The sequence below is a fragment of the Chiloscyllium plagiosum genome, chromosome 17 (assembly GCF_004010195.1).
Source record: "Chiloscyllium plagiosum isolate BGI_BamShark_2017 chromosome 17, ASM401019v2, whole genome shotgun sequence".
NCBI classification, from domain to species: Eukaryota; Metazoa; Chordata; class Chondrichthyes; order Orectolobiformes; family Hemiscylliidae; genus Chiloscyllium; species Chiloscyllium plagiosum.
This window is the reverse complement of record NC_057726.1, coordinates 22,269,500-22,285,128: the sequence shown is the minus strand read 5'-3', so window position 1 is coordinate 22,285,128 and position 15,629 is coordinate 22,269,500. Positions and strand designations below refer to the sequence as shown.

General features: G+C 40.9%; 1 protein-coding gene across 1 annotated transcript in view; it reads left to right on the top strand.

The window, feature by feature from the left end:
• Positions 1-13,983, top strand: part of hsd17b2 (hydroxysteroid (17-beta) dehydrogenase 2) — a 38,321-nt gene extending 24,338 nt beyond the window's left edge. Inside the window, exons 2-5 of the mRNA XM_043706656.1 lie at positions 279-491; positions 9,160-9,345; positions 11,165-11,302; positions 12,759-13,983. Of these exons, the coding sequence (XP_043562591.1) occupies positions 279-491; positions 9,160-9,345; positions 11,165-11,302; positions 12,759-13,102 (881 nt within the window). The 3' untranslated portion in view covers positions 13,103-13,983. The remainder of the gene's footprint in view (positions 1-278; positions 492-9,159; positions 9,346-11,164; positions 11,303-12,758) is intronic.
• Positions 13,984-15,629: the final 1,646 nt, after the last annotated feature.

Here is a 15,629-nt window from a genome sequence, read left to right as displayed (position 1 = left end):
TGGACACGATGGGCCGAATGGCCTTACTTCCACTCCTATGTCTATGGTCTTATGGATTTCAGAAGCACACAATTAGCTGTAAAACACTTTGAAATGTCTACTCATTAAAAGTTTTGTATGAAAACAAGTTTTCTTTTTACTTAACAATATTTCTTAATAATTTTTCTCTTTTAGTTAGTTGATGTTTCTTTCACTACTGACAGATTTCTGACAGGAAGAGGTCTACATTTATAAGCTTCCTGTAGAAATTGTTACCTTTTTCTTCTATCACTAAACAGGATGCGATTCTGGATTTGGATTTGCCCTGGCCAAATACCTCGATAAACTGGGCTTCACTGTTTTTGCTGGAGTTCTGTATTTAGATGGACCTGGTGCTAAGGATTTAAAGACAAGTGGCTCAAACAGACTTATGGTGCTGCAACTGGATGTCACCAGTTTGGAACAAATCACTAAAAGCTACGCACAAATAAAATCTCAGCTCAAAAACAGAGGTTAGTGTTGAGAATGTTTCACAATCCAATTCTTGGGTAGGTTACTCTGACATATGATTGTAAATTAAATATTATCTAATATTCTGCCACACCCTGACCAGAGTGTACTTGCCTGTTGTGGGAAGAAAGATTGCTAGTTATCTGTTACTTCTGTATCTCCATAGAAACAATAGCTCAACAAACCAGCACCCTCCTGCTGTATAAATTGCTGTCCCTTTTCTCAGATTTCTTTCTTGTGTCCTAGTCCTGATGTGAGAAAGCTGGCAAACTTCAACTCCTTCCAGCATATTTAACTTCATGAGAAAAGCCTTGCATTAATATTTGATGTACTTTGCACCACCTGTCACACATCAATAGGACAAATCAAATGAACATGCAGGAGATTTTATTTCCATGAATATTTTCTCAAGGCGCACAATAAAGATTTATTTCTTCGTAAGAGATTATGGGATTTCTTTTTATTTACTCAAGGCATATGACTTTTATAGCTGAGTCCAGAATTTATTGCCTGTCCCTAGTTGCCCTTGATGAAGTGGTGGGGGGAAATGAGCTACCTTCAACCTTTGCTGCAGTCCATGTGCTATAAATAGGGAATTCCAGGATTTTGACCCAGCATAGTGGTAATAAACAGGAGTAGGCCATTCAACCTCTTGAGCCTGTCCCAACATTCGATGATCATGACTGATATTTGGCACATATACCTTCATACCTTTTGCTTAACAATACTTTATTTATCTCAGATTTAAAACGAACAACTGATTCACTATCTACTGCCTTTTGTGGAAGAGCGTTCCATACATCATCCATATTTTTGTGTGTAGAAGTGCTTCCTAACATCTCTCCTGAACAGTCTGGCCCTACAGTCTTTAGACTGTGATGTCTAATTCTAGAATTCCCAACTAGTGAAAATAGCTTATCCTAATCTATCCTGTTTTTCCTGTTAATATCTTGAAGACTTTGATAAGATCATCCCCTAAGCTTCTGAATTCAACAGAAAAAGGGCAACCATGTTGTGGGACTGGAGTCACATGTCGACCAGACTGGGTAAGGATTACAGATTTCCTACCCTAAAGAAAACTAGTGAACAAGATGAGTTTAATGAAAAGTGACAGTGGTTACATAGTTGCTATTAGGTTAGCTTTTTATCCCTGATTTTTATTGAATTGAAATTTCTCAATTGACATGGTAGGATTTGAACCCAGTCTACAAACTACGAGTTTATATCCGGGGATTACCAATCCATTGACACCGTCCACTGTTGTTCGCCATGGATATAAATGATTTGGATGACCATGAAGGAGGCATGCTTAATAAGTTTGCAAGTGACACCAAAATTCATGGTATGGTGGACAGTGAAGAAGGTTATCTAAGATTACAACAGGACCTTGATCAGCTGATCCAATGGGCTGAGGACTGAGTTTAATTTAGATAAATGCGGGGTGTTGCATTTGGTAAGACAAACCAGGACAGGACTTAAAAACTTAAGGTTAGGGCCCTGGGGGCAAATGGGGAGACTTAGGGGTGCAGGTACATAGTTCCTTGAACGTGGTGTCTCAGGTCGAGAAAAGTTAGCATTTCAGGCCTGGTGCCCCTTCTCAGTGACCTTTGTCAGAACTAGATTTGAAGAAGGTTCACCCGACTTGAAAAGTTATCTCTGCTTTCTCTGTATAGATACTGCCAAACCTGCTGAGTTTTCCCAGTAATTTCTGTTTCTGTTCCCTTCTTTCTAGCCTGTTTTCATACATCCTAGTCCTGATATATGCAAGGTGAAAAGCTTTAAATGTGTGTTTCCTTTTAGCAACGTCTGAGTGAAACTCCCTGTGAATTATAAACAAATGATGTAATAGTAAGTAAAAATAAAACCTAGGAAATTCACCTTCCATACCATAACTGTTTTCTCAGAAGTGTGGGACATTCAAAGAGTCAGCGTTGACATTAAGGGCTGAATGGCTTCCATCTGTGCTGTATGTCTCTGTTGTAGCACTTTAAGAACATCTATTGTTTTTCTCTTGACCATTCTTTTCGACAGGTTATTCCAAATACTTAGTACTCATTGAGTAATTCTTTTTAAAATTAATTTTTAACCATTCACCAACATATCCTCCCATTTTGCTATCCCTGGCATATTTTGAAAAAGTGTGCTGCTTGGTATTTTGCAATTGTTTATGGTCCCCTTCTGTAATCTTTTCTCATTGCAGCTTTTCCCCTTTGCCGGCTTGTAGTACACTGGACAAAGTTCTGTGTGTTTTGTTGATTGCTGCGGTGATCAGAATTGAAAATGCTTCACAGAACTAACAAAAACTAAGTGACAAGAAAGTTAATGTATTAAAGCAAGTATAATTCAGAGATATTAGCAATTTTATTTTAGATGTTATAAGTAAGCCAGGAGGCAAGCATAGGTAAGGCAGATTAATTCCAGTTATTAATTCCTGTCTGTTTTTCCTGCCAAAATAAATCTGTGCGCTATGTGGTCTAAAAAAGTTGCCATTGTTGTTAGATTTTGTTAGATTGAAGGTTTATCCCTCCTACAAGTTTTAACTTTTTCAATAAGAACCAAAAGAATTCTGGATGCTATAAATCAAAGACAAAAACAGAAATTGCTGGAAAAGCTCAGCAGATCTGGCGGCATCTGTGGAGAGAAATCAGAGTTAATGTTTCAGGTCAAGTGACCCTTCCTCGGAGCTGATGGTAGCTAGGAAAATGTTGGTTTAAATGCAGGGGGTAGGGTGTAAACAGTAAGTGATAGGTGGGGTAGAGCCCAAAGAGAGACAAGAACAGTTGGATAGACAAAGGAGTGGATAACAATCTATCTAGGAGGGTAAATAGCTATTAATGGGGACTGTTATTGGCTAATAATGAGTTGTGTGTAATAGCGGACTATGGGATAACAAGGTCTGGTGTGTAGGGCTTGGGGTAGGGACATAGGAGAGCTCAAACCCTAAAGTTGCTGAATCCAATATTGAGTCCAGAAGGCTGCAAGATTCCGAAGAAGAAAATGAGATGGTGTTCTTCCAGCTTGCACTGAGCTTCATTGGAGCACTGCAGCAAGCCTGAGACAGATGTTGGCCAGGAAACAGGGTGGTGTGTTGAAGTGGCAGGGAACTGGAAGTTCAGGGTCTTTTTCTTGCAAATTGAACATAAGTGTTCTGCGAAGCAGTCATCCAGTCTACTCTTTTCCTCTCCGATGTAGAGAAGACCACATTGTGAGCAGAGAATTAACCGTAAAGACTCAATTCCGTTCTCCAAGTTCCTCTGTCTCTGGTGCATTTGTTCTGATTATGTCCCCCCCCCCCCCCCCCCCCCCTCCAAACCCAACCAACAGCGATAGGTTTCCCTTTGTCCTCATCTACCAACTGTTATGCACTCGACCAGAACATTCAAAACATTCTTAAGCTGGCAGCCCAGACCTTAACTTTGTAATTTGTTTTGGTAAGTGCACATTGAAAATTACCCGGATTAAGTTAGCAAGGTTGACTGCCAGGTTTAAAATAGACAAAACTTTGTTCACAAAATTACATAATGAAACACGAAGAACAGAATAAAGAACCCCTACAGAACTCAGTCTATCCAAACAAGGCTTAATTATGCTGTTCCGAATATACACAACAGTCCCAATAAGCAAAACCCCTTTAAAACACAGTACAAAAAAGAGTCAGATGCTTACAGGTTGAAGTTAGAATGGCAGAAGAGAGAGTTTCCACACAGCTCACTGTTGAACTCCCAACCAGTTCTGGACTGAACTAAACTGCTCAGCTAGAGAGCTGACCACTCCCCTTTCTTTCTACAGGTCACTTCTAAAACATGACCACTTTGGCTTGAAGTCTCATCTGCTTACATATAAACAAAAGGCCTCTCAAAATCCTTTTCATCTCTGTACCAAACCAGTCTGATCGTAGCCTGGCCTCTTTTATTACCCCTCTGAAAAAACTCAAGGGCGGAGCATCCTTGAGCCAAGAAACAGATTTTAGGAAAAAACGGCTAGCTTTGTGACACAACCCACCAGCATCCATACCCAGAAGCTGCCATTTCCTTCACCACCATCAGATACACAGTCCCCTCCACTCCCTTGCCAGCCTTTCACAAGGACCATTCCCTTCGGGACACCTTGTGGTCAAGTCCCTTCACAGCCTCACCCTTCCCGTATCTACTCACAAAAGCACATTTTCCCGCACAATTTAATGGAAATCTGAATTCTCTCTCCCAAAGATCTGTAGATGCTAGGACAATATAAACTTTCAGGACTAAGTCAAAACACAGCAGTTAGGTTGGGATATCAAAGAATAAGGAGTGATACTGGGCAAATAGAATTAAGGTACAGTTCAGCCCTGAGCTTATTGAATGGTGGAGCAAGTTTGAGGGGCTGAATGGCCTACCTCTGTTTCTATACTGTGTCTTCCAACTCTGGGTCTTCTGCTTTCTCTGCTTCACCTTTGTTAGATGAATATCCAGTTATTTGGTCTGGACTCTGGAACAGTATTCTTAAACACCTCAAGCTCTGCTGTTGCCTTCTTTAACCATCTTTTCAAAACTTACTTGACTGATCAAACTTAAATCACCTTCTATCATATTGTTCCAGTGCTGGTTAATTGTCAAGTTTTGCCTTTATGAAGTGTTTTAGAAGGTTTTTTTTTAAACCTTCAATGTAATCACAATTACAGTAACGGTAACAGCTTATTGTTACTTGTGTACTATTCCCAGTTGTACATCCTAATGCTTTCTCTGGTGCTGGTTAGTCATGATAAATTGTCAATTTAAAATATCATAGATGTTAAGGAAAGCCAGCAGACTGTTGAACCATAAACCATTTTCCACAGGGAGACAGTGATGCAAAGACCTTTGTAACTTTTAACAGAAAATTAGATAAATGCAACAAACAGGAAGTTACATGGCTACAAAAAGACAGCAGGACAGTAAGGAGAGTCAGCACAGAGACATTGGGTTGAATTTGCCTATTCGGTTAAAATCAACTGAGATTCATGATGCCATGTCTGCAGTGGCACAGAGAGACTGTATGGTTTTGTTCAGAGGCCAAGTCACTTGACCAAACTACCCTGGGCCCAGATGGCAGTCTGGGTCAGTACTGTGTTCTGGGTTGAAAGGAATGCACAGTAATGTAGGAAGAAGGTCAATGATCTTCTGTGTTCTACAATGGTAAGTGCCACCATTATCTCTGTGCCGCCTCACATTCACAGTGCCCTCACATTCATAGGGCCATCACTCACTCTAACTCTGCTACTTCACATGCCTTTGCATCATGGCTTGTGGACTGCAGCTCTTACTACTGCATCCCCCAACCATGCATTGTATGCACACAGCATCCCCCAAACTACTAAACTACATGTCTGAAACTACTAAAACCTTCCTTGTGTCATTCAGACATACTGGGGACAACTCATCATCTCTCCTGTACCTGTATTATCACGAACTGTACTTCCATCCACTTCCGTTGTACTAAATGTCTTTTGCAGGCATCCCTTTTGGAGATAGGGAGACCTCAATCACCAACCAACCTAGGAAGCTTCATTATGCTGTGCTGCACCACTGTCCCATTCGCAATGCTTAGGCCACTTTTGGAATATTGTGTTCAATTCTGGTCTCCCTCCTAGAGGAACGATGTTGTGAGACTTGAAAGGGATCAGAAAAGGTTTACAAGGATGTTGCCAGTGTTGGAGGATTTGAACTACACAGAGAGGTGAATAGGCTGGGACTGTTTTCCCTGGAGTGTTGGAGGCTGAGGGGTGACATAGAGGTTTATAACATCATGAGGGGCATGGATGGGATAAACAGACAAGGTCTTTTTCCTGGGGTGGGGGAGTCCAGAACTAGAAGGCATAGGTTTAGGGTGAGAGGGGAAAGATTTAAAAGAGACCTTATGTGCCACTTTTTCACGCAGAGGGTGGTGCATATGTGGAATAAGCTGCCAGAGGAAGTGGTGGAGGCTGGTACAATTGCAACATCTAAAAAGCATCTGGATCAGTATATGAATAGGAAGGGTTCAGAGGGCTATGGGCCAAGTGCCTGCAAATGGGACTAGATTAGGTTAGGATATCTGGTCAGTAGGGTCTGTTTCCAGGCTGTACATCTCTATGACTCTCACTGGTAGGTAATGGGTTACACCAGTAATACCACATTCTCGATCCAAAAAAGCTTTGATCCCTCTTAAACAACTAAATGCCTCTTCACTTATACAGGAACTAGAGGCACCCAGCAAACCTCCACCAGGAAGAAGCCAGAACAAGACCTCTCTGGAGGTCGCCTCCACCTGAGCCACTGAATCCTCAGAGGATGCACCAACAAGCCTTTCACATGCAACCTCCTCCACCTCAGACATTCAACTCAGTGGGTATTCTTTTTATAGGTTAGACTCAGGAGTACAATCTGATGTACACATCAACTGACATATCACTACACCTCGTCCAGAAAAAAAGATCTTGGCTCTCTTAAACTCAGAAGACTGCTGGAGATCAGGCACCTGCTCAGTCCAGGCATGAAGATGATCTGACAGCGTCAGCCGTTAATTACTTTGTCAAAATGCACAGAGAGAGACACAGGGACAGCAGGTAGGTTTGTCAGAGAGAAGCCGCATCAAAGGATGGAAGAGTCCACCAACATTTTTAGTACAATGCTGACTCTAGCATGCAATGGAAAGCCAGGTCCAGCTTGTGTCTCCCAGAATATGTACTCAGCTTCAATGGTAAGTTGCAAGACAACTACAGCACTTACACTAAATGCCTCCTCTTCTCGGGGATACAAGGTGGTGTCAACAGGCACCCATAGGAAATAGGAGCCATATACCTGACCCAGAAGCGTCCTGTCAGGACATTCCAGAGGTGCACTGAACATTAATGACTGCAGCTAAGGCACTGCACTTCACTATGGACAACATTGAGGTTCCATGCAGGTGTAGGGATTGTGCTAGGGCCTGGGCTTCACACAACATTGCACATATACATTCAGCTTGTGAATTGGGGTACAGAACCGTGATGGTTCTACACAAGACTCCTCCTGTCTTTTCTATTGAGCCTCTTTTATACATCATTAATGGCTCCACTTTAAGCCCAGAGCTCATGACTTTGGAATTTCCCATGTCCTTGTGGGCCCTGCATCTATAATCACACTGACACCATTTCTTGACTTACTATGGCCTTACCTCCTGGATTGATGTCTCAATAGCGTCCCTATTGACTTACCTATAAACCCAGACTGGTTGCATCTGACCTGCACCACTGAATAGGGTCTAATCCCCAGATTGCAAGCAACATGGATTGCTGGATTCTCACAGGGCCAGTTGCCTGAACTTGACTATGTCCAATTGCGTGGATTGGATTAGGAAAAGCTTTGACTGGCTGTGGTGTTACCTCTGACTGATCATAATCCTTCTTCACCCCAGTAATGGCTGCTCCACTTTGAACATACCTATTTGTATGAAGCTCATGCAGTGTACCTTTTGTGTAAACTGCTGGCACGTGATACAGGTGTGACATTGACATAGCACGCCTACCCCCTTGACTGTTCAGTGAAGAACTCCAAAATGAGATATGCTGCCTGTCTGCCTGCCGCTCTGTGTTAAAATCACTGAAAGCCAGAGGCTGGCAGCCTGTAATGATGACTGAAGATGCTGCACTAAGAAAGCAATGCAAATCTCGGAGGCTGTCAGCCCATGAATCAGTGCAAAATGTGCACTAAGAGACCAGTGTGAAATACCCAGAGGACCAGCAGCTTCCAAGAACTGCATGAGCACTAAGAAATGTAGCAAAGAGCCATGAAATGCATCCTGTGTAGTAACACATAATGTGCATGTGTCCCAATGCATGCAACTCATGGGCGTCTCTGAACTCCATAGTGAAGTGTTGAAGGAGTGAATTGGTATATGACTTAGTCCAAGAGCAGTGGTCTGTCAACACTGTCTTGCATGGATGAAGGGTCGAGGAAGTTGATGTCAGTGGAGCATTCTAGCCCATTTCACTGAAGACAAAGTTGCAAGAAAGCCAGGTCCAATGAATGCAGCTTGGCAGGTACACACTGCAGTTTCCAGGGAGTGAGAGAAGAAGTGATGTAGCATATAAATAATTGGATTTGGGGCTTTGGTGAAATGTAAGTGCATGAAAAGAAAATAGATGCTATTCAGTGGCAAGATTCTGAAATCACCATTTAAGGCCTGAGAGGAAAATTGGCACAATTTTCTTTGTTTACATTTTGACCTTCATTCTCCCTGTATTGCCCCTTCTTTCTTACCATTGCTCACACCACACTGAGGAGTGGAACATTCCACCCATACTGATGAATGCTGGAAACATTAAGTAGGTTTATGATGTTAATTTCATAACACTCCCCATTTGATCATATATGTGCTTACAGGCGGTCCCAATTTACGAATGATAGTACTTATGAGTGATCGCAAAAGCAATCCTGTACAGGAATGTATTAATATTAATCTTAAAGATCTAACATGAAAACACATTCTTGTTTTTATGAATAGCTATTTTATATTGTCCCGTACTGTGTTCCAACTTGTCTACAAATCAACTTGGGAATGGACTTGTGCATGGAATCTGTTTGTAACCCAGGGACTTTGAGAAAAAGCAATTTTGATTTATATTTCCTTTGTAACAATGACGAGAGGGATTACAGTGTTACCCTTGTCTAAATCCTGTTTCTTAATTTTTAGGACTTTGGGCTTTAGTGAATAATGCGGGTATCCTAGAATTTGTTGCTGATGCAGAACTTCTTCCAATGAGTACTTACAAGCGTTGCATGGACGTGAACTTCTTCGGAGCTGTGGAACTCACTAAAATGTTCCTTCCATTACTCCGCCAAGCAAAAGGCAGACTGGTTAACATCTCAAGCATGGCAGGTACTGTTCCTTCATTAGTAAGTATTGAGACACACTGCATATGTTAAGCCTCAGCTCTGAACTTAGTGCAACCCCTGAGATCCTTTTCTCTCTAATTAGGCCAATACAATTTAGAACTAGTCAGGCACAGGACTTTAAAGTAAATTTTGCAAGTCTGTTTTAAAAGAAATGGTCAGGGCTCATCCAGACATGTCATGTTTCTCCTCTTCAAGAAAAAGGTTGGTATACCCTTAATATTTTCTTATAATTGAGAATGCAACAATTTGAATGTGACTCAGGAACATTTTAAGAAATATAGCTGACTCATAAACAGCGTTTCCTCCAAACTCCACAGTCCTGTGTACATCACAGGATAGGTGTACATCACAGATTGGGTGGCACGGTGTCTCAGTGGTTAACCTCACAGCACCAGGGACCCGGGTTCGATTCCAGCCTTGGGTGACTGTCTGTGTGGAATTTGCACATTCTCCCTTTGTCTGTGTGGGTTTCCTCCGTGTGCTCCGGTTTCCTCCCACAATCCAAACATGTACAGGTTAGGTGAATTGGCCACACTAAATTGCCCATAGTGTTAGGTGCATTTGTTAGTGGTAAATATAGGGTAGGGGAATGGGTCTGGGTTGGTTATTCTTCGGAGGGTCGGTGTGGACTTGTTGAGCCAAAGGGCCTGTTACCATACCTTAGCAAATCTAATATTGATCAGTAAGCCGATGTGATGACTCCGATCCCCACACTCAAAAAAAGCATTCGTGTGGAACATGCCCTCTGTGGCAGTACCTGCAGACTAAGTCTCCTTGGCCTCTGCTACTTTACCGCCCTCAGCTGGTCACTGCCTAGCACTCCCCAAGCTGCCGTGCTGCCTGGATGCAGCCCTTCCTGAAGCTGGACCTTTCCTCTCCACCCTGCCCCCCCCCCCCCCCAGCCACCCCAACCTCTCACTCCCAATCTCTGTCTCCTCCTCACTCCTGGCCTCTTCCTTCACTGAGATCGTCATACCTCTGCAGCTGTGTACACACAACATGGTGATGATTGTGATATATGTGTAGACATGTGGGTACCATTTCTCATTATGAATAATCAGTCCAGATAAAGAGAATATTGTACAAACTTAACCTTTCCATGCCCCAGGTTTGTCAGCTGGGGAGGCCAGAGAGCAAAGATGCATGTGCACATATCTTTTGGAAAAGGTTCGTCTGCAATCATCACCTTGGATTTTCATTATCGTTTCCAGTAACCTATACTGAGGAAAGGTGTGAATGTAACACCTGGAGCTTAGAAATGTTCAATGCTCCAAATTCCTTCAAAAATAAGCACAGTGCAAGAGCAAATTACTGCAGATGCTGGAATTTGTACTGCACTTGCTCTCTCTCTTGGATGCTGCCTGACCCACTGTGATTTCCAGCATTTTTTTTTGTTTTCAGTTTTTTTTCAGCTTCTATTAAACACCATTATAATTGTAATTGGCCAAGTTGGGGTCAAATGTCGCTTTTTTTCCCCACAATTCCAAATCCCAGCTGACCTGAATTCTCTTTAAGGGAGTTGAAATTCACCCTTAGGATTTTGCCCCTCAGCTTTACTGTTGATTACATATTGGAAACCTGGATGGGGAATGGTATATCCAACACTTTAGATTTTCAGAGCATTAAATAATTGTTTGCTTTTTACGTTTCTGGGCAGAATTTCCTAGTTTACTATTTTAGTATATACATAACTTAAAACTTCAAATTCTGTTTGTACAAAAGCCTAAAATTACATTCATGGTGTAGTCAAGTACGCCTGACCAGGATTTTGTTCATGCTTTTATAAATCTGTCCTATTACAGGAACTACACCACTGCTAGGGTTTGCAGCATATGGTGCCTCAAAAGCTGCACTTTCTATGTTTTCCAATGTTTTGAGACAAGAACTTGCCATCTGGGGAGTCAAAGTGGCTACCATCCAGCCTAGTGGTTTCAAAACAGGTGTGTATCTGCAAAGGAAGATATTCCCCAGCCTTGGAGCTACTGGACAATTTTCACAAGCCTCACTATTCTCTTTTCATCATCTGACATTCCCTAAATGAAAGAGTGCAAATCAAATGCTAAGATTTGTGTATATGTAAAATACATATATATATGTGAGTAGTGAGCACAAGGAATTCAAGGTTTAAATCAGATAAATAAATGAATTGCCTTTCTGAGAATACAATTGGGCCAATATAATAATCCTGATTGAAATTACATATTGCTTTGAATTTAATTATGCATTCTATCTGGAATGGATTTTTATGGGCTCCTCAAGTCAATGCTCAGTCCATCTAAAAATACACTTTATTGAATTCTGACATGCTTAAAAAATAGCCAGTTTCAGTTGTACATTGATCACCTTTAAGTGATGCATTGTTTTGTAAATCAAAAATCAATTTATTATTTATATTTGGGACTGAGGTTGTGGGGAAAAAAACTGGTAGCACAGATCATGTCTCTTGGGATCACTGACAATGAATGATTACTTTGAGTGCTAACTGCCTTGATCCCACCCTGTCTGTAACAGTATGAGGATGACCTCTAGTGTTTAATATTAAGTTTCAGGTACCTTTAGGATAGCTAGAATGATGATGAGTCTGAGCAAGTGAGGTTGAAGATCTCTTGTGGAAATTTGGGGGTGCTTTACATCCTAATTTGATTAGGAAAACATGTGGAAATAAAAGGGAAGCTGCTGTTGTATATCTGAACAATTAACACTGGGCATTGGAGTGTAAAGTTGGATTTTAGTAATTGAGGAGTTTTGTTGTTAATTGGCAATAAGAACCTAGCATGAAGAGTAAAAAAGCCGTATTTGTTCAGCAATTTGGAAGACTTGTACAAAAAGGCAGAACACATGTAACTATTTCTAGCAGGCCAAATTTCTCTAAGTACTTTTATATATCCAGAACTGCCAGACCATATTGAGCCTGCAGCTTCCTGTTTGCCAAAGTAGTAGGATAGGAGATTGATTGATTGATTGTTTGAAACTGCTGAGAAATTAACACGCACAAATGTGGTTTGGTGCTGAAATTAAGTAGCTAACAGATTGACCAACAGGCTCAGGTCCATCAGGATATAACATTTGAAAACAAATAACAGAAATATTATATTTTGCAATGTTTATCTGTCTGATTTTCACATTTGTCTGGTGATATTTTGCTCTGTACTCAACTATCTGTTCTGACTCATTATCAAACTTGATTCATTCTTTGGATAACACTTCCACTGATCTTCAATTTCCTTGAGATTTCATGCTGTTGAAATGTATTGGTTGAATCCCCTTCTATCATATCTCTTTCATACCAAGAATACAATTTTATTTTCTAATGCTGCAGCTTGCCTCTCATATTCTCTTGCTAATGCCTACAAAGGATGTATTACTTAAAGTTTTAAACTTTTTTTATTTCCACAGGTATATTTGGTACCTCAGATCAGTGGAGCAACCAACACACACAAGTTATGCAGCAGCTCTCTCCTGTTGTTAGAAAAGATTATGGTGAAAACTACATAATTGCATTCAGAGGAAAGTATGGTAAATGGCAGGCTAGTTTGCAAGATGAACTACAACCTGTTCTTAATGATATCTCCATTGCACTGATAGCAAAAAACCCCAAGAGCCACTACTCTCCTGGAACAGCAGCTAACTTTCTTCCATTCATCTATCGCCACCTTCCCACCCACTTGTCTGATTTTATTTTTTATCACTTATTCAAATCAGGTCAGGATGTACCAGATGGAGTAAAAGAAATTAGATAGTAAGCATTCTGAGTTAGCACTGACAGCTAATTTGTACAGGCATTAGTCAACTAACAAATTCTATCTTGAAAACTTCTTGTATTGATTACTCAGATGTACAAATATTCAGAGATAAGGTTTTCTGTATTGATCCAAGAATAAGCATTGTACACTTGTAAAGCTTGATGTCTGAGTGAGCATTTATTTTCCAGAATCATTCAGCAGCAATATTGCAAATTTTTACACTCAATAGAATGAACTATTTATAATCAAAAGAGCAACTCCAGTTGACACAGCACAAAGAAAGGAAATTCTTTCACAGTGTAAGAATCCTTCATTGAGATCTATTAAGATACCACTTCATTTAATGGCTTCAGTTATTCTTTTAACTCTGTTTCACTGTGCCATAGTGTCACATGAGTTATTGTGACTGTTCGAGACATTTCATAAAAGGAGTGGCTAAATGCATCATTATGCAGAATGCGTCATTTCAGTGTTGCTGATAAAAGACACGTTTGTTGAAGATTTTCATCTTGTATTCATTTGAACAATTTGCCGAAAATACCAAAGTAAAGGGGATCGGATTGAAACTGTCAGAATACTGAGATAGAGTGGATGTGGAGAAGATGTTTTTACCAGTATGAGAGGCTAAGACCCAAAGGCACAGCCTCCGAGTGAAAGGACCATTCTTTAGAACTTAGATGAGGTGGCATTTCTTCACAGAGGGTATGAATCTGTGGAAATTGTTGCTGCAAAGGGTTTGGAGGCCAAGTCTTTGTATTTAAATCGGAGACAGATAGATAGGATTGTGATGAGTAAGTTGAGAAAGGGTTATGGGGAGAAGGCAGGAAAATAGGGTTGAGAAACATATCAGCCATGATCGAATGGTGGAGCAAATTCGATAGGCTGAATAGCCTAATTCTCTCCTATATCCTGTGGTCTTTTTTTCCCTTTATTGCGGTATTTCTTGCAAATTGGCCTCATCCGTGCAAGATGAAAAGCTTAGACTAAATATATCCTATTTTTCAGCAATGCTGAAATTCTGTACTGGCAAATGACTTTTTAATTTTGTAATGTATACTAAATGACTACTATAAATGTACAACAACTTAACACATTTTTGAACATTTGGTGCAGTGTGAATTGAAGATTGCGTAGAGTGAGAACAATTGCTTTTACAAGATGTATTGATTCTTAAGGAGAGTGGATTTTTTAAATGGGTCAGAGTATGGATTGAAGATGTGTACATACACAATTTGGCACTGCTGGCTTCCATGCAAATTTGACACTACCATCCCCACCCTGACCAATCTGCATGAGGACACTTTGGGATTGTATTGGCTACCTGATGGGCATATACAGGCCAATGTTGTGAGCTCAGGGTAGCAGTTGGGAGGAGTGAGGGGCAAGATGAATAAAACATGAGCCACCAATTCTGACCCCACCCTCTTTGTCATATTTGCTGAACTCCAGCAGGGCTTAGTGGCTGTACACTGGAGGGATTGGCTTTTTAGAACTTAAGTACCCTTGCATTTAGCAGCCCCACACAGTCCCGACTTTTAGATCAGCTGCTGTCAACTCAGCCATCTGGGGTGCTGGAAGGGCCTATCATTGCTTGCCCAGCGTTAGAACCCATTGCTGTGCCTGATGACACACAAAAAAGCAGATCCAATTCAATAGGAATTGCTAACACATGAGAAATCAATAATTATTTGATGACAACATGAAGTACTATGGGCAATTAAAGCAAAAAGGCTGAATATGTTGAAAAAAGACACATTTATCAAAGTTTAACATCTTGCAATCTTCAAGACAATTCACAAGATTACAAATTAAAAGGAAAATCCCATATTTATATTGAGTGGAGACTGCTAATTGGTTAGCAAGTGGACTCCGATTGTTGCAGCATTACCATCGAGAATGTAGCAGTTGATGATTGACTGACTGTTAACTGCCAGGCTTTGTTTAGATATCAACCAAGTTAACCTGACTCTGGTTCATTTCTCAAGATAATATCTTCACCAGTAAGAGTCAAGTTAACTGGTTTGGTATCTAGGGTGTAGGTGTGCTCGCTGAGCTGTAGGTTTGATATCCAGACGTTTCATTACCTGGCTAGGTAACATCATCAGTGGCGACCTCCAAGTGAAGTGAAGCTGTTGTCTCCTGCTTTCTATTTATACGTTTGTCCTGGATGGGGTTCCTGGGGATTGTGGTGATGTCATTTCCTGTTCATTTTCTGAGGGGTTGGTAGATGGTATCTTGATCTATGTGTTTGTTTATGGCGTTGTGGTTGGAATGCTAGGCCCCTAGGAATTCTCTGGCATGTCTTTGCTTAGCCTGTCCCAGGATAGATGTGTTGTCCCAGTCGAATTGGTGGTTTTTCTCATCCGTGTGTAGGGCTAAGAGAGTTTGATATCTAAACAAAGCCTGGCAGTTAACAGTCAGCCATCATTAACTGCTGCATTCTCCATGGTTTTTCCTCTACCATTCAAAGTCCACTTGCAATTAATCAGCACTTATCTAGTGCTTAACTTAAGTTATCCCATTA